The sequence below is a fragment of the Sipha flava genome, unplaced genomic scaffold (assembly GCF_003268045.1).
Source record: "Sipha flava isolate LNK unplaced genomic scaffold, YSA_version1 104_pilon_pilon, whole genome shotgun sequence".
In the NCBI taxonomy this organism is placed as follows: domain Eukaryota; kingdom Metazoa; phylum Arthropoda; class Insecta; order Hemiptera; family Aphididae; genus Sipha; species Sipha flava.
Genome location: NW_020271718.1, coordinates 628582 through 652115, shown reverse-complemented (window position 1 = coordinate 652115; position 23534 = coordinate 628582). Strand labels below are relative to the sequence as shown.

Below are 23534 nucleotides of genomic sequence, written 5' to 3'. Positions count from 1 at the left end.
TGCATTGCATTCGAATGTATAAGGTTGTTGGACACGCGCTCAACCAGAAGCTTTACAACACAGAATAAACGAGATAAAAAGAGGCTTCCGAGTAAGAAGCACGTGATGACGGGGTAAAACGACACATACTTCAATACTATCAACGTACGCGCGATTACGTATCGGAAGCGATCGCACGGATTTCCACCATGCGGTTGTGCGTGGAAAAAAAAAAAAGGAAAAAGAAAAAACGTTTACCGATTGACTGTTCGGTCCGTCGACAGTCATGACGACGGTTTGTTCAAAAGGCGGCATTTCTCAGTGGACGCATGACCACGAACGCGTTGCCGGTGCCATTTGGGCAGATCGAGACGAGTGGTCCACCAGTGGTGTGCGGGCGATCGCGGCGGGAGAGGAAACACCTATACACGGTGCTGACAGGGGGAACACGTGCGATACGAACTCCGGCGTGAACACGCATACACTATAACGGCGACGGATCGGAAACGCAGCAGGTATATAAAAAAAAAAATAATAATAAAAAATAAAAAATAAAAACACGACGCGCGACGGACGTGAACGCGCACGCACCAAGTTCACTTGGTTAACTGACTCGTGGCTCGGTTTTACGCCGCGGTAGCAGAACACCCGCGAGCTCGCGGTGACGATGGACGCGGAAAGGGAACGCCGACGACGGCGGTACAGCGCGCACGCGTCTCAACGCCACCGCCGTCGTCGTCTGGTCTCCTCCTATTTGCCGTCGTGTGCATTTCCCCCCCAAGGGTCGTAAAAACTTTAGCAAAGTTACGTACGTACGTACGTGCGAGCGATCGCGTGGCGTGTGCGTGTGCGTGCGTGCGCGCGCGCGTGCACGAGTACTCGCCGCGTGCGCGCCTGTACGTACGTGCGAGCGTTTGCGGAGGAAGGCGGGAAAACATGGGAGAAAATTCCTGCACGTCTGCCGAGTGAAGGAAAAAAAGAAAAAGTAACCCGACCTAGTCAGAAACGGTAAAATCACACAACTACTTCCATCCCTTCTTTTATTTATAAAATATCGACCGGCTTTCGTATACATGTCGTTTTCGAATGGGGAAAAAGGTGGATATATCTGCTCTACGTAATACAGGTGCATTGCTCTTTTATACCTACAGGAAGAGGATTACTTTGCAATTAATTATTGATACATTTAACATTAAACAGCGGCACGGAATAAACATGATAGACGAGAAAATAATTATCATTAAACCACCGCCGCCGCCGTCGAGGAAATATAAGATTCCCGGACGATGAGCAATAAAAAATTCAATATATTCAAAAGCAGCAAAGTACATAAGGGGAGAGTTAAGAGGTGCGGTAGTAACGGGTGTAGGATGATTTTTCTTCGCTTCCACTGCTCGGAAAAGTGTTATAATAAATATTCATGTCGCTACCACTGTAAAGCGATGTCGAAAAGCCCATTATTATTATTTGCAGAAGGAAAAACATCAACGAAGATTTTCCCCCTCCATTAAAGATAACTTTCAGACTTTGGTGTGCACCCAGAAGGAAAGAGGGGTTTTTTTTCCCGGGAACAAATCGACGAGAATAAAAACTAAACGAATGCGGAAGAGAGGACAGGATGAAAAAGCCCCGGGCCGACAAGATTTTACGGTCGTTTTTCTTTCCTTATAAATGATGAGGGAGAAAGAACAATATAATACTTTACTACTTCTATTACAAAAATAATCAAGATTACACGGAATGAAATGAGCTAATGTGAATAAAAAAAAAAAAAAAAAAAAAAGCATGTACAGTGATTTTTATTACAATAATCGCGAACAATTTAAAATAAAACCGAATAATTTAATCTGTTTGTATTTATTACAAATAATTAAGTTTCAATTAAGAAAAAACACTTAAAAACGAAAAAAATATTAAATGAATGAATTATTCAATAGCTGTTAATTATTTTATTAATATAAATAATAAACATTGGGGTCTCGATTCAATAAGTAGTATCATAAAAAATGTTTTAAATTAATTAACGGTTGTTAAAAAATATTCACAGTATTATTGCGTTTTACTTTATAAGACTTTATATTAAGAGAATACTACACCCGGATGTGTTGTCTCCGTCTGACAAACATATAACACAGCAAATTTGCTGTGTTCAAATGTAGCTAATATCACTACGTCAACATTAACATACATAATAGAATAAAATAACCAATAATAAAATTTTAAGGGAAAAAACATCAAGAACAATATCTGTATTTTATTAGTCGAGTTTTTCCAATATTTAAATTATTAAGCTTATTATGAGTATATAAAATATTACGTCTTAAAAAAAACTCATTAATCGCTTAAAATTAAAATTTAAGAAAAAACTAAAAAAAAAAACAGATAATGTTCTTCCCTTAAAGTATTATTATAGGTCAATTTAATCTTATATTAAAGCGAACATCACTACAATTGAACTTCTTACGCAAATTTGACTGCTGTACGTGTGTCAGACGGAGACAACACATGCGGGAGTGGCACCCTCTTAAGTAAACTGTTTTAATCCATATCAAGAAACAACATTCTGGGAATGTATAAATACATACTATCTAATAATACCTTATGGTATTTAAATAAAACATATTCAACATGAAAAATATAATTGCTTTAACAGTATATAAAAGATAATAATTTGTATGTTTTCGAATACGAGTGCGATAATATCACTCTATGTACTGATTATTTTACTATATTAAAGTACGGTTTAAAATATATTATAAAATATAATTTTAAAATTAATTATTTTAAATGAGTACTTAAATGTTTTAACCTAAAACACTAGTGTTTAAGTAAATTTAACGTTAATTAAATAAATAATCTCATTACAAATTTAAGAAACATTTTAATTTTATTTTACAGAATCTAGAATCTACATTACAAAATAGATAAATAATCTAAGATTATTTTCATAGACAACCTCACATTATTATAAATTTAAAAAAATAATAATATTTATTCAATTAATATATAAATCAATAAAATCGACTAAGATTCAATGGTACAAGTTAGTAATAAGGCACTGTGGTACTATATAATGGACATAATGCAAATTAAAAATAATTAATCTAGAACATCAAACTATTAAAATCTAATATCTACGATCAAAATAACATTCAAAAAAGTCTTACCTTATCGCCATCATCTTCACTGTCACACTAAAATAATAATAATAATAATAATAATAATTAGATATATGTTACACTAAATAGAAGCACACAAAATAATGAATAGGTATTGAAGAATATTAAAAATATATTATTGATTACACGTTTAACACCAATTAAAATAAAAGTGCTTTAAATTAAATCGAACTTAACATTCAAGATTTTTTTTTTTGTATTTAATTATAGAGAATATTTTATATTATAGAGATATAATAATAGAGAATTTTATATTATAGAGAAATTAAAAATTGATCACAAATTCATGAGTTTATAATAAATGGTCAAAAAAACATAAATATTATTCCTTAGTATATTAAATTATTATATATAACTAGTAACATTATTCGTATTGATTATATACTGATATCATAGATTTCCACTGGTTCAGGTTTTAGAAAAAATATTATCTTATTGATTTCATATTTGACAATTTACATTTGTCCAGGGTGGGTGTTCATGTCAAATCCTAGTTGAAAAAATAATTTACTAAAACAATTTACTCATCGGGTTCCCAAACGGGTTTGCCAGATAATGCCGATCTGGAAACGTTAAGACAAGTGTAAAAGACTGAATTGTAAGTTGTAAATTAAATATTAAAAATTGAATTGTAAATTTAGATAAGGCCCGAACGAGTGTGAATGTTTGATCCGGTTCGACCAGGACGTACCGTATCGTGTAACGGACTCGGCACAGACCTGTGATAATAGACCTTAAGCAATGACGATCGAATTGGATAAATGGTTTACAATTTAACTACAGAAATAATATTGAAAACATTTTTTTCAAACTACAAATATTGAAATAGAAATTTTCAGAATTTTAAGTTTGTATGTTTTAATATTGTTTAAAACTAAAATGATACAAATGTTATGAAATACAAGCTGAAAATCCTATCTGGGAAAATATAAAATAAAAGTGGACTTTACTATTCGTAAAAATGATCTAATATACCAGTGATTTTCAACCTTTTTGATTAGCAACACACTTTTCTTATATTTTTTGAAACCTATGATAGGCTTCGTTAGCCATAAAAAAATTAAATAAGTTAAAGTTGTTTAATAATAATTATAATGCACAGTACTTTTTTTTTTGTTTTTTTGGGTAATTTTTTTTTGCTTTTAAGTCACATTTATTCAAAATATATTCTAAATAAACGTATTTGAAATATTATTATTTATTTTTAAATTATATAATGTATTTCAAATATTGTTCAATCATTTATTAACAACCTTTCTCGGTGTGTTCAGTTTGTCACGTACCGTATTATAGGTGGTAGGTATAATAGTAGATTAATTTATCTTGAAACGCCAATAAACACAAAAATATGCCATGCTCTGGAAATTATTTACTCTGAATAACAGTTTAATTTTTGTTATAATACCGTAAAATCATTTGCAAAATGCTAAATATTATTTATTTATTTATTTATTTATTTAAAACCTATTTTTAATTATTTTTTGAAAGATTAATACAGTGTTATTGCTTTTTTTTAGTGGTTTTCTTTATTTTTTTTTTATTGCTTTAAAATCCGTACTTTAATTATTAGTAACGATTCTTATAAATATGTTTTTGTTTAAATAGTAAAAATATTTTAATACATTTTAATATTAATACATTTAATACTTACAATATAACCTCTGCCTGAACTACAATTACTACTAGCCTATAAAATAAAATAAATTTTAATTATAGTTCATTATAATTTAACTTAAATAATATATCTTACATCACTGAATCGTTCTCTCGAGCTCGACCGTCTTTGACCACTTTGACTAGGTGACGATGTAGATACTTTGATACCAGACGGTCTTTTAAAAGATTGTACAAGAGAAGCATCATTTTCACCACCTTCACTATCGTGTTTTAAATCAAGGGACAATGGATTCTGAAAATGCAATGTTATTCATAAAACAAATTGGTCAATCTTTTCATTATCTACTATCCCCAACACAGAAATATAAAAAATATAACCATTTATTTAGATGATTGTCATCGATCATAAATTTTTTTTATTATTTAATACTGGACATAAATACATAAAAATGCGTTTCTTTCGTAACGTTATGATTAAATCTATACTGTTTATTTGAAGTTGAATCAAAATTCTTTTTATTCATTTGAGTAAAATAAATAAAAACTTCAAAAAATCCGATACATTTTTACAAATTATAATTAACACAAATTAAATTAATGTTATAATTATATTATATATAATATTATTAACTAATTTTAAAATGATATTTTTATCAATTAATAAATACAATTATTTATTGAATTAATATGAAATTGGCAACATTGAGCATAATTGCTAGAGACAAACTGACTGTTTATTTTTTTATACTCAATTTTTTTTTTTTTTTTAATTACTAATTAGAGAAATATACAATATGTACGCATATGGTACAGTAAGCATAAGGAAGTATAGAAATAAACAATAGTATAGTGATTAATTATAAGTATACAATAGTTCCTACTTATATATAACACTAACATTATTATGCATGAAATGCGTGAATTGAGGAGGTTAGAGGTTAAGAGTGTCCAGAGACAATACTTCCGCGGGAATATTTGTTATAGTTGTTTATATTTTATTTTATTTTTTTATTTTAATACTCAAATTTCAATTAATATTAATTTATTCAATGAATAAAATGTGTTCAATGGTGTGTACTTTGGTTTAAACACATACAGAATTGTACTTTTGATTTATACATAAATTAGGTTTTTTCAATAATTTTTATAAACATATATATATTCCTAATTATTTATCAACAATGTATATTGAATTGGGTCAACATTTCGTAAATTTGTAAACTTTGAAAAATGGCAATTTAAACTTTTTAAACCAATATCCAGTTATAATCCCACAACTTTATTTACAATCTCTAATAATACATTTGCAAAACATTTTCACGGGAAAATGAAATGTCATGTTACGATTATTAATGCAAGATTTAGATTGTAGTCGGATTCCCAATGTTTAAAAATACCAAAATAGTAATATTTTTATCTGACTACATAGTTTATCCTTACTACTATAGTGCTGTGTTTCATGATAATTTACAACATTAAATATACACAAAGAAATTATCTGATAATACCGAACACCGTGGCATCATAATTTTTAGAAAATACGACGAAGTGATAAATTTAATTACAGAATAGTTAAAATAGTTTAATATATTTTATTAGTATATAAAATAAAAAAATACTTATGGGTGCACGTAAAGTTCGGTAGTTTTTTTTTTATGAAGACAATGAAGGACAATAAACAAAAAATAATGCAAAATATCTTTATCAACAATCCTGTTAAGAAGAAGACCTGCATGTGTTTCTCCGTCTGATACACGTACAACATAACAAATTTTTTTTTCGTTTGACTTACCTTGTTATGATTAAAATTATTAGGTGTTGTTGGTGGACTGGGTACATTGTACTCCGATTTGACTGGTGTAACTGGAGTGCTGGAATTACTATCATGATGATTATTGTTATTATGATTGTGTACATGATTTCGATGATGTTTATGGTGGTTCCTATGTAAAAAGCTTTGAGATGATGGATCAAGTCCAAGAGTCACTGCACTCTTAACTAAACATTGTTGAACACAATTCTAAAAACAGAAATACAAAAATTATTTTAATAAATTATTATTGAATTTAAATCTGTCACATATAATCATAACTATAACTTATTTATTAAAAATCTAACTAAAAAACATCTAAAAAAATAACTTTAAAATATGCTCAATGATATCTAGTAACGGAAATAGATGAATCCTTATTTCTAAATCAAGATCGAATTTACTATTTTTTTTTACTAAAAAAAAGTAGAACTAAATCCGTTGAATAGAATTATACATCTCTTTTGAATTTTAAATTTCAAACCCAGTTATTATATAAGTAATAAAATATTTAATTTTTGATTTAAAAATGAAATTTACTGTTTATTTCAATAAAACTATAGTTTCTTTTAAAATTTTAGAAAACTCTAAAACATTTTACAATGTTATCTAAAATTAGAAGTTTTCGAAATACCATTGAAAATATAATATTATAACCAATTTAATGGAATAATAAGCACTTATTTCATTGTATAATATTCACATGGGAGATGAACAAATATAATTATATTGATGAACATTTCTCATTAATTATCATTGTATAATAAAACTATAATAAAATAAACTACCAGCATATCATATAATCAATATAATCCCACGTTACTACTATTACCATTTAATGATAAAAATAATAAAAAAGTAAATTATAACTTATGTAAAATCAATATTTTTTCAGTTTAAAAATCTAAGGAAAAATAATTACAAATTGTAACAACTCGGAATTTTATTTTATTTTAAAAGTATTACACTTAACTCAATAATTGAATTATAATTTACAATTTACAATATATAACACTCGTAATTATTATATTCAATTTTATTTTTCATAATTAACTATTTATTAAAATGAATAGGATAGTACTGTATTATTTTAAAAATAAATACATCAGTGTAACCATTGAGTCAATTTCATTTTTCAGAAGGCTAGAAAATAATGAATGAACAGTAATTTATTGTGTATAACATACAATTCAACATCTATTTTAAAAAAAAATGAAACGTTTTATTTATGTTGTACATACTTAATTTATTCCCTACTTCAGCGCTAATAAATTATGAGTCTAAGTTCCCGAAAGCATTTTAATGAGGGTAGCATATTTGTTCACACCCAGTCCCACCACTTAACTATTATAAACATATTTTACAAGAGCTTAGGGTCGTCTCACATACATTTTTTGAAATAGCATACCTAACAAATACTGAATCACATTGCTCTCTAGTTATTCCTTTCATACAACTATAATTTACTACCCTACCAAACACTAAAAAAAACAAATACAAGTGGTGTTGGAAGTTTAATTTACCATAATGTAATAACAAACTGCGCGGGAGTTACAATTTTTTATGAAGGAATTTAAATATTTTAATTTAATAACTGACCAATGAATAATAATAAAATTATAAATTTAATAATGTATTAGTTCATATTATGAATCAATATATTATATTGAACACAATATTCACCTAATAAATAAATTAAAATAATTCAATACAAATTAAATTTATGAATAATACCTATCAAATAGATTATTGGTGAACTTGTAACATTTGAATCAATAAATCGTAAAAAATAATCAACTCCTATCAGAATATATAATAAATATTATTAATAGTTTTAAACATTTAACGAATTTATTTAATAATCGTCATTTCTGAAAATTCAATACACCAATAGTCATGTATAACGAATGCATAATAAATTTCAGAAACGAGATACACTTTTAAATAAAGTAATTAAAATTATAATATATCTTAAAGTTTTTAAAATGTCTATAATACAATATGGATTTAAAAAATTATAAATACCAAGAATAATATGTATGCTTTTAAAAACGAAAATTATAAAATATAAAATAAATGCATACAACTTGTTAACCACTATGTTTTTAGCTTTATAATATAGCGAATAGTATTAAAAATAATAACTAAATTAATTTAATTATGGAATATTATGAAAAATCTACATAAAATATAACACAAAACGAAATTCGACAATCAAGTGTAGATACAAATGCCATATCTAGACTTCATAAGTTTATTTACATTTATTTATTTTCCTTTGTGATATAAATAATAAAAAACAAACATTTGAAGAAAAAAGGCTATGCAAGGGGGACTGTCTCATTTATCCCCCCTCCAAGGACTCCCATTAGTAGATACAAATATAACTTATGGTCTATACATCAGACTATAACGAATAAATAAAAAAAAGTTACAAAGGAATAATTACAAAAAAAATGAAGTGAAATAATATTACACTATTTGATAAAAATTACAAATTTTTAACATCGATTAAAAATATGAATTACTTAAGAGTACTCGAACTACCTATTCTCCACATAATGATGAAGTTTCTAAAGTCGAGTGTTTGGAATTCGTATTATCAACTTTAATTGACTGAGTATGCTTAGTAACAGTTTGGTGGCAAGTGGTTTGAACTATAAAATCAGTTTTCATATTTACTTATGAATATTAAGTTAACAGTTCAATAATACAAATACAGCTTTTTAACATTAATTTATTCATATAACTTAATTAGTAAGGATGTTTTTTTGCATAAATTAAACAAGCAGTTATATATTTAAGGAAGTTATAATAAATTAATTTAAAAATAACATTAATTAAGAAAACTTAGAACATATTTATCGTAGATAATGAGCAATCATAAAAATTATTTAAAAAATCGGTTTTAATAAATTAAATAAAAATTGAAGGATGTAGGTAGGTAGGTACCTATACAATTAAAATTATATATTATTATTACGTTATTTTTAAAAACACATGTTTCTAAATCAACAACTAGAATTTTACAAAATAACAATTTTCATAAAATAATGTAATACAATTTTTATTATTGATGTATAACAAGGTTTCCTCGCTTGAGTGTGATTGCATCAGAAGGTCGACAAGAATGTGGCCCAACAAGAGTATGGATTTACTCGAGTTCAATTTAATTATGAGTTGAACTAACACACTAGTTAATATACAATGAATAAACGAACGTGATATTACTTTATGCATAATATATTTCAGACTACCAGTAAAAAAAATTGTTAAACAATTCCATCAGGATTATTCTCTATATATATATATATATATATATATAAAAAAAACCTGTCTTGTATCAAAGATATTTAACGTCTCGGTTACACATATTGAATGAGAATCATTTTTAAATATAACATTATATTAACCAAGCCCAATAGTTACGTATAAAAAGTATTCAATTTAATGCTGTCGTAGTTGGTTAAACTTAAGTAATACACACCTAAATTAAAATCCGTTCATATAATTTACAAATTATGTTTTATTTTATACTTTTAATAACTCGGCATTCGAGTGCACACTGAAAAACTTTCAACTACGGACCAATTTCTGTTTGATAATTTTTTTTCCTGATTTTACCAAATTTTAAAGGTTTCAGAAAACTGAATTTCAACATTTTTTGTATTACAGTATAATAATGTTAATAAAAAAATGTAGTAGATTTTATCTTCCACCATCTCAAAGATGAAATAGCAATTTAGTTATTAAAATAAAATATATAAAGCATAAACGTGAGTATATTCCAAAATGCAAAAAATAAAATAAAAAAATATCAGAATATAAAAGGTATTTTGTAAAATGTAAATAATTATTAATTTTTACAAATAATTTTTAATTTTAAATACCTTATTAACTTAAACTACCATGTTGTTATATTATTTAATTTTACAAAAATAGATAGCTTTCAAATATATTTTCATAGCAATTTAAAAGAAAATTATATAATGATTATCCTTTTTTTATTATACATTAAAATTATAAGTGATGCATAGTAATCATTTTTTTTTCAAAATAAACCAAAATAAAAAAATCTAAGATTAGAAATAGGTGTTAAGTAAACGGATACAGTAAAAATTCTGCATAGTTTAACGATGTTATACCGTCAGAAAGAAGAATATTATCAAGAAATATAGGTCACTTTTAGATTTTTTTTAATAAAAACCTAATAAGTAGATACATAATAGTATGAAATAAATAAAAATTTATTACATTTAGTATCTATGTACCAAAAGTTGAATTGTACGTTTGAAAACCAATACATACCAATACACAATACGTAAGCCATAAGCCATATTAAAGTATGAGAACATCGTGCACGTATTTCTTCATTTACACTAGTATGATCAAAGTTTTGCTATTTAAAATATTTCAATAAATTCGTGTAAATGTTTATCAAGTTAATACCATTAAGGTACATAGATACATGATTCTTAAGTATGAATAACCAATAAAGTCAATCATTTAGGACGAGAGTCTTATATTAAAGTATTTTCAATAGAAACACAATATTTACTCTGATATTTGCACATTACAGGTAGTTATTAGAAGTGGAACGATTTAAACAATGACATATCAAATGGGTACCTCTTTACCGTTTGCTAACCCACGAATACGATCTCTGAATACCGAACAACAATAACGATTTTTTCCGCGTGCAACGTTGACATCCACACGACCCCGGGGCAACAATAAATGTAAGTACCGCAGTATACCACCACCACCAATAACAAACCAAACCAACCCGCATACGCGAAAATAAACAAACGGTCGCAGGAGGGACACAAAGAAACATCGCCGCAACCGGCAAACACGGACGTATGTCTAGACTATCATGTGGCGCTACGATCGTTTGCGCAGCACAAACACCGCGAGCGATGAGGAAAAGATGCTGCTGCCGCCGCCTTTTCATGACCGCCCTACGGTGCGATTCGGCGGAACATATCGATCGAACAGAAGCCGACTACCACCACCGCCGCCGCCGCCGCACCATCGGTCATCGCTTTTGTTCGATAAGGTTGACGGAAGGAACGGTCGGCCAGGAGGCAGGGTAGGGTTTTGCATCCAAACCGGCTCGGGTTCACAAAACACGCACGGCATGCCGCCGTCGCCGTCCGTCCATCCGTCGGTCGGTCCGGTCTCCGACGAGCACGGATGAACATGACACGGACAAATTATCTTCTCCTTCCCCGCCGGACCGTTTAATAATACCAACGGCAGTCGCAACGCACGATCAGAGAATAACAAACACAACGACCGCTATTACTCTTTTTATTTTATTATTTTCTTGCCGGGCAGAATACGGAAATCGATCTTGCCTTGTCAGTCGTCTCGTTATAACGTGATTGGTTCCGTGTCACTTTGAACGATACTCGTATTACACACAAGGGATGGGATACTCTCTTTGGCTGCAATGCTGATTGAGACATTTAAGACGGTAAATTCGTCTAGAACGAGCGGGAAATAATTATTTAGCTTTTTTATATTGTATTGTGGATATTATCAAATATAATGGTTTGCGAGATTGTTGAAATTTGAAACAGGATCGATTCAAATCAAATATTTAAATACAACATTGTCCAACGCGATCCGTTATCATATCGTCGGTACGTTGAAATGTGCAATGTCAACATTGTAGAATCTATTAAATATTTTGAATAGGCGGTAAATGGCGATTTAGCCGACTAGAAAATTTGAAAACGCTATTGTGAAGAATATTAATATCTTGTAGTTTTCATTGACTTGGAAGGACAACATTACTCAGTAAAGAGGGTATAAAAGGATAAATCCTTCCATTCGGATTAGATTGATGGCATTCCCTATATGTTTGACGATCCAATTATGCATTAGTAAAAACGGTCAAAAGAATTTTACTTCCTAAACACTAATTTGACTGAGTTATTAATAATTTAAAAGAACTCGAGAAGAGCGTACTGTATCAAAATATTAAAATTTAATTAAAATATCACGAAAAAGGCCCTATAAATTGCCAGAAACTATTATTCGTATTGAAAGGTTTTCTTTATTTAATATCAACTTAAAGATAAATTTAAGAAGAAAACTTTGTTAGGACTATAAAGAATGGAAATTATTTTATTTACAGAAGTAATAAGAATTGTTTATTAAGCTTTTAAAGTAATTATTATTTATTTAAATTTTCAAAATAATAAGCTTTTGATGAGGCTTTTGATTAAATAAATTTAAACAAACAACTTATAGGTTGAAATCGACATTATATAATTAACTATCATTATTAAAAGTGACAATAAACCAACTAACAATTTTCAGCAATATTATTCGCGTAATTAAGGGTTTTAAATTATTAATCATTATAAAAACACGCATTAGTGAAAGATTAAGTTTTGAAATATTGAATTAAATTGAATCCGTTTCGTATTTTAAACTTATAAAAAGCAATTATAATAATTTAAAAGACAACTTCTAACATTTAACTAATTAAATAAAAATGTAAGCAAAACTCGTTTCTTCCAAGTTGATCTACCTACTATTTAAACAAGATAATTTCTAAAAAAAAATGTAGGTCTTAAGAACTCATTATAAAACATTAATTATTCAAAATAAGTATTTAAAAATGTTAACAATGTATTATTCATTTATGTCCCGAAATATAATACGAGAATAAAACATTATATCAAAACATAAAATTAATAATTGAGTACTTATTAGATTTAGCTCAATGCATTTTTTCATATAGTAAAATAATTGTATGATAATGTGATTAGCTACAAAACTTTTTTTTACTCGTTTTCCTATAATTGTAATTTAAAAAAATGTCATACCAATTGTATTAATAGTAAAAAAGTTAATTTATTTGTATGTGGTACAATACAAATTGAGAAATTAAAAACAAATTTTGCGGAAATCATTGTTACTTATATCATTATAGATTACTGATTAAGTGTTAGTTAAAATTTATAATAAAATGTTTAAAAAAAATATAGTAAAATAGTTTTTTTTTAGAAAATTGCTTTCTCAAGTATTTCATACAATTATCATATATAAATTAAGAATACAAAAATCAAAAAGGTATTTTCTCCAAAATTAATTTTTTATAGACTTTAGAGTACTATTTGATTTTGATATGCTATAAATAGCTATTAAATGATGATTAATAATTGTTCCAGCATAAAATAATATTATTATCATAGTTATATATAATAGCCTCATAGATTAAAAATAATATAACTTTTTATTAATTCATTTAAAAATAAATGATTCTCAAAAAATTAAAATTTACAAATCAGTTGAACAAGATGACTATCAAGGATTAACTATTTAAAAATAGTATTTTGTTATATGTTTATACCTTGATTTAAACGGATATTAACTGTCTCAAATTAAGTACCATGTAGTACCTATGATATTAGAATATATTCAAAATATCTTATTTTGTTATATCAACTATCAACTAAGAAATAATTATTTAATTGCATACTTATGTAATTATTGTTAAATTTAGGTTTAACTTCATAATTTAGAATAGAACTATCTTATATGTATAACATAGACCATACATTTAATAAATCTGGGAAACAACAACTAAATCCAAAATATCTATTATTAATAATAAATAATAACTAAATCAATTTAAATATTATATTGGTATTCTAGTAATTGGGACAAATAAATAAATATTTAGAAATCCTCTACCAAATTAAGGGCTTGAATTATTTCAAATCTGACTAAAGATCAAAATATGTGTATGTCTATGTGTAAATTAAATTTATCAACTAAAAATTTAATTTGAATTATTGTAATAAATATAATGCACAAGATAACTTAACTGATTTAAATGGTTATAAATGTAGTTAAATATATAGCTAGTTCCAACATTATCATCAATCAAATACTAACTATATTTTATACTATTCAATTTTATCAGAGTATTGTCCAGAGCTCAACAGTCTTATATAAATGTAATAGCTTGAAACATACATACTAATATATATATATATATATATATATATATCTAACTATATCTCTATAACTTTTACTTTTACTACACATACACACATACATATATACTTATATATAATGATTAAATAGTAAACAGAGTGTCACAAAGATATCTTAAACATTTTATAACAAATAAAATGTAAAGGGGTTAGAACTTCTTTTAACGCCCTGCATTAAGTTTGAAACCCTTAAATTAGAAATTCTGAGGCCACACTTAATGAATATGACATTTAACATTTAAAGATGTTAATTTAATAATTATTAATTAATTATATTATAATATTGAATTAATTAAATTAAATTAATTTTTTATGATTTCATGTTTCTATAAAACATTTCTATTTTAAGTATATACTTTTCATCTTGTTTGTAAGTGAAGGCAATACTTTGAATTCATGAGACTATCTGACAATTTTGACAAAATATATTTTCAAGTAATAAACTTAAGGATCAAGCAATATTGAACTAAAAGCATCTATTATACATTTTAATTATTCAAAAACATAGAAAATTATATTATAATTAGTGAATTCAATTTCAGTGTCTAATAATTAAATAAAAAAAACAAATTAAAATGAATAGCTGCAGGTATAAAAATTAATAATAAAAATAATAACCAATGTATAAACACTCATTCAAGTAATTATAAACCAAATTCTTCAATGAATACACAAACTGTGTTGATTAAAATTAAGATTTATCAACAAAAAAATATAATTTTATTTATTATTTATTTATTCATTAGGTAATTATAAAAGAATACAATTTTAATTTTAATATGAAACCTAATTATGCAATATAATATTACTTTTTAATTTGTTGATTACTAATTCAATTCAATCTGTATTTGATAACTGTATTTATAATCATTTTCTTGAGTAAATAAATCCAATTTAATACAAATAATATACATAATGTGAGATTAGTACACCTAGTTCCAATTAAATAATCACCAACTTCTAAATATTTATAAGCAATCGAGAAATAATACATAAATATTTTAATTTTTTGTTAAAGAATAACATGTAAAATACTAATAAAATAAATAGATAAAGTTTAATTTATATCAAAAATATGAAAGTTAAATAAATTATTTTCTCCAAATTAAAATTATCAATATCAGGATTAAAAGGACCCAACTAGCTACCATTCAACATATCCTTTTTATTGATAATATAGTTTTTTTTTTTTTTTTTAACTAAAATGGCATGCATAATCAAGTATAAAATTTAATATACAATATTAATATTAACTTTAAACACTTATACCTTAGTTTTAACAAAAAAAAAAAAAGGCTAAATTAATTTTATTATATTATTTAAGCCACATAACAGACATATTTTTTTACAAAATTTATAATTTTTAGAAACAGATTAATAAAAATTATGTTGTAGTCAAATTATCTATTACATTTTAAAAAAATAACCGATTTTAAAGATCAACTAGGAATTGCCAATTACTCAAACACAATTATTATGTATGTAGGTACAATGATTTAATATCTACCTAACTATATCATAACTTTTATCAAAATATTTTAGTACTTCTACACATTTCAAGTTTGATTAAAAAATAAGTACTCACATTAAATTATTCATAAATTATTTTTTATAGTGATATAACATACAATAAAAACTCAAGTTCCAATAAGGCAATTATAATATTATATTAAAAAATGGTTTGTTATTATTTGAATAGGTATTTTGTTAATTCAATCTTTAGGTATTAAGAATCTAAAACTTATAATTTGTTAATGCGAACAAAAATCATAGATATAAGGATCAATTACTATTGAATATTTTATTTATATTAAAAATAATAAAACAAAATTCAACTATCAAGACAAAAAGTCAATAACTAAAAAAATTAATTTATAGAAAAGAAGAAAAAAATTTGAAATCAATAATGAATAAGGCAAGGAATAAGGATAGATACTATATAATATTAATAACTCCTAACAACTAAAAATAATATTTGTTATAAAACTAGATACAAATAGGTAAGTTAAAATTAAATTGAACACTTACAGATTAGGTTTAATTAGTTGTTAAGTACCAACAGAAAATTATGTATATCTATAGATCAAAGAATCGATTTCATTCAAACTTGACCATTTTTTCTAGTAAGTGGTGACTATTTCATCTTTGAGCATCCAATAAATAATGATGAAGCAATTTTAACATATAAGTTATGTTTTAATAATGTTATACCAACAAACTGAAACTTATCATATATAAAATGATAACTACTGAATAATAATGTATTTTCCTTAACCTACTTGTTTTTATAAACTGAGCGTTTATTAATTAGACAAATAAATTAATCATAATACATACAAGACTATAGTAGTATCTGATAGTTAGATTTCACATGGTGTTTGGAAAAGTAGAAATAGTAAAGGGTACTTTTGACCATACATTTGTTTGTACAACTAAGTAAAGTTATATTATGATTGACTTTGGATAGTAATTGCTTACCTCTAGATCTTCGTATGACTTGAAGGATAGAATAGCAAACCCATCAACAACATCTTCATCGAACAAAGAAGTTTCTTTCTTTTTCCTACGGTTTGGTGGTGGAGGTCTTTGGATCTTCTCCTTGGCAGACAATTCGTCTTCTTCTCCACTGTCCAGCTCATGTTTCTTAGCGTGCATGCGCTGAGCCCGTTCTCTTCGCTTGCTGCGTTTGATACGCTGCTGCTTAATATCCGTTTCCATGTTATCACGACACGTCAGTCGTCCGGCACACAACAATCTTCAACCCGTCACACACCGGTCGGCCGGTCATCGCGGAGAAAAACACACAAAAGCAAAAGCTTTTCTTATCACATCGGCCGAACGTGGTATTCGGTAGATACTAAAAATTAAAACCGAACGATGAGTCCGAGAAAACACACCCGTCGTGACCGATCGAACCCCGGGCAAGAAAGTAGGAGTCGGTAGGACGGTGCGAATAAATTTTCGCGCAGCGCCACAACCGGAATGATCACCGGCTCTACGGTCGAGATGATCGTGCACCTAGGCGGATGTGAACTCGGTGTGCGATCGCTGCGAGACACGTTGCCCACGGACCGACGACTCCACGGCACCAGCGCGCGACGACGGAGGCCAATCACCTCTCAGGCCGCAGTTGAACAACGATAATGAAGGTGGTGACCGGTGGCCGGCAACCGGGTGCCGAAGAGTACGGACCAACTGCCGGACGGACGGTGCTAAAGCGGCACGGCACAGCGGCGATGAGTTTCCGCGGACGGACGGCGGTGGCCAGCAACGGACGACAGGACACCCGGACGGATCGGACACGCACGGCGAAGCGATAACGCTCGTACGACGGGGGCCAAACGATTGATTTAACAAAAACACACACGCACACACAGATACGCGCGCGCTCGCGGCGACGGCAGCGGACGGAGACGGGGAACGTCGGCGGAACGCGCACACAAGCTCACTTGTCGCCGTCGGTTTCGGTCGGGCGCATAAAAAATAAATAAATAAATAAATAAATAAATAAAAAAAAAAAACACGCGCGCACAGTCTGTCTCTCGACGACCGCTCTGTCCGTCTGTCAATCCCTCCCTCTACGCGCACTGTCGGCCAATCGCGCGCGCACGCACCGTCGCGCGAACCCGTCGTCGACGTTAGCGGCGGCGGCCGGGGATGGTTAACGCAATGGTAATCACAACAAAGCTACGGACGACGGGAAATCCGCTGCCGCCGCGGTTGGTACGCACTGGGCGAACGCTTTCCGCCCGAACAGTGCAGCCAATTAATCGAGCGCCGCACGCGCGCACCGATATTATTATACTACCTATTCATTATTTATTATTCGCCAATATTATTATTTTTTTTTCTCGTTACAATAACGCGACATGACGTACACGTCACGCTGCAGAACACCGGTTGTCCGTTCCTTTCTTCTCCGTTTTTCCACTTACGCGTTCGTTATTTATTTTTATTTATTTATTTTTTCCGCCACAAAACGCTAAGGATAATAATAGTAGTAATAATAACAACACACTGCCGCTGTGCGGTTTTTACTCCGCGGGACGACCATCGCTTTTACAATACTATTACCGTTAATTATTTGTATATATTTTTTCTTGGCTATTATTTACGGACGAACCGATATCATGGCAAATCGCGTGAGTGGTAATTTATAGCCGCTCACACGTGTCGTTGTCCTCGCTTGGCTGACGCGTGGCTCGAAAACACGGCTGAAGATTTTTTTTTATTTTCGCGTACGCGTTTTCGCGATAGAACCGCGGCGCGGTACCGACGTCCACTCCCGAAAGACGAATTAAAAATCTGATTCGATTGCATTTCCTGTCGAATTCCGTAATCATCGTAACCACCTGTACTACAACTGAAAACTGCCGTTTGTTTTTAATACGTTTTTAATACGCTCTCGACTCGGAGAAAGGATCCTGGTGACGCACTAGAATATTATACGTACATCGGCGTGTTTCGGTTTTTCAGATTTCAATTAACAGTCAATCAACGCATCTATATATAACGACAAATCGTTGACGATCCCGTTTATTTACTTCACATTTAAAATTGAGTTTTCGATTCGTACAATTGTATGCTATCACCGAGGACGTACGTTTTATAGAACGCTCGGTTGGATGATTCGTCGTCGTTAAAACACTCTGTCTAGATTAACAGCATTAAATATGCGTAAGTATGTTGCTTGTTCTGATTTACAAATAATACGATCCTTTAGGGGTTCTATATCCATACACCCAATACCCGCAGCTGCAACGTAATAAATTATACAGACACGTTAATTCGGCTTGGCGATACGGCTATAATTTACAATTGCATGCCTATAACAAGTGATTATTCCGTATTTTATACGTCCGCCATGGGTTCTTTAATTCCGTACACGCAATAAAAATCCGTAAGGTGACGCGTGTGGATTTAAAAATTTCGTATGCCAATATGATTATTTATTATTGCCGATTGGCAATTAAGAGCACACGATAATATACATTAATGAAAACTATGGATATACGTATATTAAAATAAACATTAGCTGTACTATGTTAATCGCGATAGCAATTAATTTTGTGTACACCGCTGAGCTTACTAATTAATACCAATTAGTTATTATACCACAGATTAATCTGTGATTATACTTACAATTAATGATACCTACTCACGAACCTTGCTATTTATATTTTCAACTAAAGTCATAAAATATTTACCTATACATAGCTCCTTCTAAACAATATTGGAAGTGTACCTATTATAACCACATATTTTGTAGAGCAACATATAATTCAATTAAGAACATGTAATTATTTAATAACTAATAATGGTCGTAGAGTTACACATAACAATATTTAGTTAAAAGCGAGTACATTTATTATTAATTATTCAAAATGATAAATTACCTCTAGACTGTTGTTATAATGGTATGTACCTATTATTTAACTTAATTGATATTATAGGAAAATATAATTATTTATTTATTCTTTAGTATGCAAGCCTTAATATATATATAAAATTATTTTCGATATCAAATAAATTAGCCTGTAAATATTTGTACAATTGGTTATAATATCTATTGAGTAGTCTCGCAAACTCTAAGGGATACATAAGTTATATTATTTATTTTTAGTCTGAGTATAAACACTTCATAGGTTTGGCATTATTTAATTTACTTTTAGGTATTATTAAAATACATTTTCATTTATTTTTATTTTATTTATTATTTCATGTTATATTTTTACCATGTCTTGGTTACACAATAATAACAAATAAAGACAAAACATCTATAAAAAAAATTTGCGAATTGAAATGTTCAATGATTTAACATTGTGCACTTATATCACTTTCCTTACCGATTCGTTAAAGGTACGGTTACCCTTGCGCGATCGCGAACGCGAACCGCGATCTAAGATCGCGTGCCTTGATCGCGCCGCTGCTGATACAATGTAAATTAAATATGGTTGGTTTTCCTTGCGCGATCGCGGTCGGCGATTTAAATTTGTCCGCGGCGCGGACGCGAACTGACTGGTCTTCGAGCAGTCAAATCGCGTTCGCGTCGCGATCAATTTGTTATTTTGAAAGAAAATTATGATATGAGTATATGACATTCATTTATAATATATTTACCTTAATGTAACTGCCAATTTTTCCTCTGGTGTTATTGGTTTCCTTATGAAAAAAGTCGGATTTAAGGCTAGGTCGTCTCTTATTAAATTTAAAATAAAATCGAACTGATTACGATTAATTCTAAAAAATTCTCGACATTTGATTTCATTATTTTTCAAATGACCGTTGATTAGTATTTCATAATAACCTTCCGTACTTCTCTTTGTAAATAATTGATCATGGCCTTTTCTTTTTTCTTCTGACAAATACAAGAGCAAAACATCATCATCATCTTCTTCTTCAAGAAGAATTTTCAATATATTTACGTCGTCAGATGTATCCATTATAATATAAAAATTCACAGTAAGTTCGTTTACACCGTTCGCTAGAGTACTTCACACATCAAAATATTAAGTACGACTGAATGATGAGATATAAATTACTCTCGATCGCGACGTAAAATCGTTCAGAATAAACCAAGACGATGCGAACGCGATCTTAGTTCGTCGATCGTGTTCGCGATCGCGCAAGGGAAACCGTACCTTAAGACTATTTGTACTGTAATACTTTAACATACTTAAAATTTAAAATCATTAAAATTACTACATTCCTCTTGGGATGCTGCATTCGTAACAGACAACTCCATATCTAATTGTCTAAGCGACTGAAAACACTCTCCAGACTAAGTGTCAGACCAACAAAATCTAACATGATTTTATAGGCATGCTTAGACTATATATTAAGTCGTAATAGCCGTATAGGGGCTGTCTGAACGACCCAGTACGTAGTATTTCTTGTGAGACAACGCCTGTTTAATTTTGCATTTTTACCAGACAAGACGTGTCGGCGGTATGTTTGACTTTACGCTGTACCGTATCTGATACGTATCTTGAGTGATACCTACAGTTTAAAACTGTTCAACCAAAATATAGTTTTATTAATCTTTGTATACGTGTTACGTATTTATTATAAAACTGGGATATTTAATTATTTTTTAATGATACACCTAGGTATAATGCATAGCATTTAAATGAATTATTTTAATAAAAATGTTCACTGTGCAAATTAATTACTAAAATAATAATTTTAATTACAGAACTAATTACTAGATGTAAGCTAAAAAAATAACGTACATATTAATATTTAAATAACCTATAACTATTATATGTAAATATCTAAAGTATAATAATTTTTAAACTCCACAATATAAGAAAATGTTCACAATAAACTAAGTACCGACTACCACTTTATGTTTGTCAATTTAAATAACTGTACTGACTGTGATGATTCCTCTTATTTAAATTAAAAAACATATACTATTATACTAGATTAATCGATAAGGCCATTCATTTCTAGAAATTCTATAAATTAACTTTAAAAATAAATTTAATACCAGCGGTATAAAATTAAGGGAATGCGGCTGTATTAGTGCCCTCAATCTAGGAGTCCTTTTGCCTACTTAGAATAATGTTATTTTTGTCAATAGTAAAAATACTAATATATTGAAGACTTAAAAAAAAAATAATAATCAATTAAATAATCTTATTTTATTATTATATAGACACGACTTTCGTATACAACGTTGTTGTAAATTTTACATAGAAACTATACAAACCAACATGATGAACGTCTCGCAACTTATTGAAAATATTGCGATTTAAAAAATCGTTAAGTAAACTTTTAACTGGTATTTGTTAATTGATAATAAATGTATATACACTTGTATTTAATTATTTAAGGAAATAAAAAAAGACGAATAAAATACACTATTATACATACACTTGGTCTTATTATTTTACACTTAAAATCAAAGCTTGGAATCGAAATAATATATTTTGATTTTTATTTCGTTTATTGATATCTGTCTTTTTTATTTTAATTTATTTAATATACTCAGGGACGGATTAAGTGGTTTGGAAGCCTCGGGGCAAAAAATGAGTGGAGGCCCCCTGACCCCAAATTATTTTCCAAATAAAATGAACAATATTTTTTCAAAGTAGATTCTTTTTCTTTTATTAGTATTTAACAAACGTATATAAATATAATCGGAAACAAGAAATTAAATTATGGTGTTAATAAACGGAACATTTCGAGATTTTTTCGCCAAAAAATCGTTGATAAGTTCACTGAAATCCAGTTCCCGAAGTAAATCGCTTTCAATGCTCAGGAGAGAAAGTTTTGATGGATGGTTTTGTCCCATCATGGTTCATAGCCTATTTTTTATAATCTTCATTTTTGAAAATGATCGCTCTCCAGTGCAATTTGATACCATCAAAACCAAATACATTCTCAATACAATTTCAAGGTTTAGGAAATTAGCTCTAAAATTTTGATCTTCTAAAATTTGGTGTAGTGTTAGATTTATTTTTATCCTATTGTCCACTTTCGACGAGACCGCGGGATTACAGTGCATTTGTAATTTGAAAGATTTTTTTCCCAAAGTCTCAATTGTAGAGGCCCCTCTTTTGTGGAGGCCCAAGGGCTACACATTGGGCTCCGTAAATAGTTTTTTATTAATTTTAATTTTAAAAATGAACGTTCCGCTGTAGCAACTGTTACGTGGAGTGTTAAAAATATCATACGCTGTACATATTTTAGAAAATGTTATTGTTAATGTCAGAGACGCCCGAACGGGGGGGCCAGTGGGGGCCATTGCCCCCCCTGAGATTTTCGCGTCACTTACAAAATTGGAAGTTATTTTACATAAAGCTGATCTTGGGTATTCAGTGACTATTCGACAATCCTTGTATCTAACAAGTATCTAACATTTTTTTAATCAACAAATGATGATTCAATTAATTTATTTGCTTCAAACAAAAGGAGATTGTCATT

The 23534-nt window shown here is 29.1% G+C and overlaps 2 protein-coding genes across 3 annotated transcripts in view; both read right to left on the bottom strand.

The window, feature by feature from the left end:
• LOC112682789 (autism susceptibility gene 2 protein homolog) overlaps positions 1-18166 on the bottom strand; it is a 29366-nt gene extending 11200 nt beyond the window's left edge. Inside the window, exons 1-5 of one of the 2 annotated variants that reach the window (XM_025553524.1) lie at positions 17082-18166; positions 6568-6795; positions 4909-5067; positions 4810-4845; positions 3147-3173 (exon numbers count right to left, since the gene is read on the bottom strand). In XM_025553524.1, coding sequence (XP_025409309.1) covers positions 3147-3173; positions 4810-4845; positions 4909-5067; positions 6568-6795; positions 17082-17321 — 690 coding nt within the window. In that variant the 5' untranslated portion in view covers positions 17322-18166. Of the gene's footprint in view, positions 1-237; positions 607-3146; positions 3174-4809; positions 4846-4908; positions 5068-6567; positions 6796-17081 lie in introns of those variants that run through there. The other variant, XM_025553531.1, reaches the window with a different exon arrangement.
• Positions 18167-19276: 1110 nt separating this feature from the next.
• LOC112683520 lies at positions 19277-21595 on the bottom strand. Its single transcript, XM_025554585.1, has 2 exons — positions 20724-21595; positions 19277-19358 (listed from the first exon to the last, which is right to left on the bottom strand). The coding sequence occupies exons 1-2, from the start codon at positions 21044-21046 to the stop codon at positions 19304-19306; spliced, it is 378 nt and encodes a 125-aa protein (XP_025410370.1). The 5' UTR covers positions 21047-21595; the 3' UTR covers positions 19277-19303.
• Positions 21596-23534: the final 1939 nt, after the last annotated feature.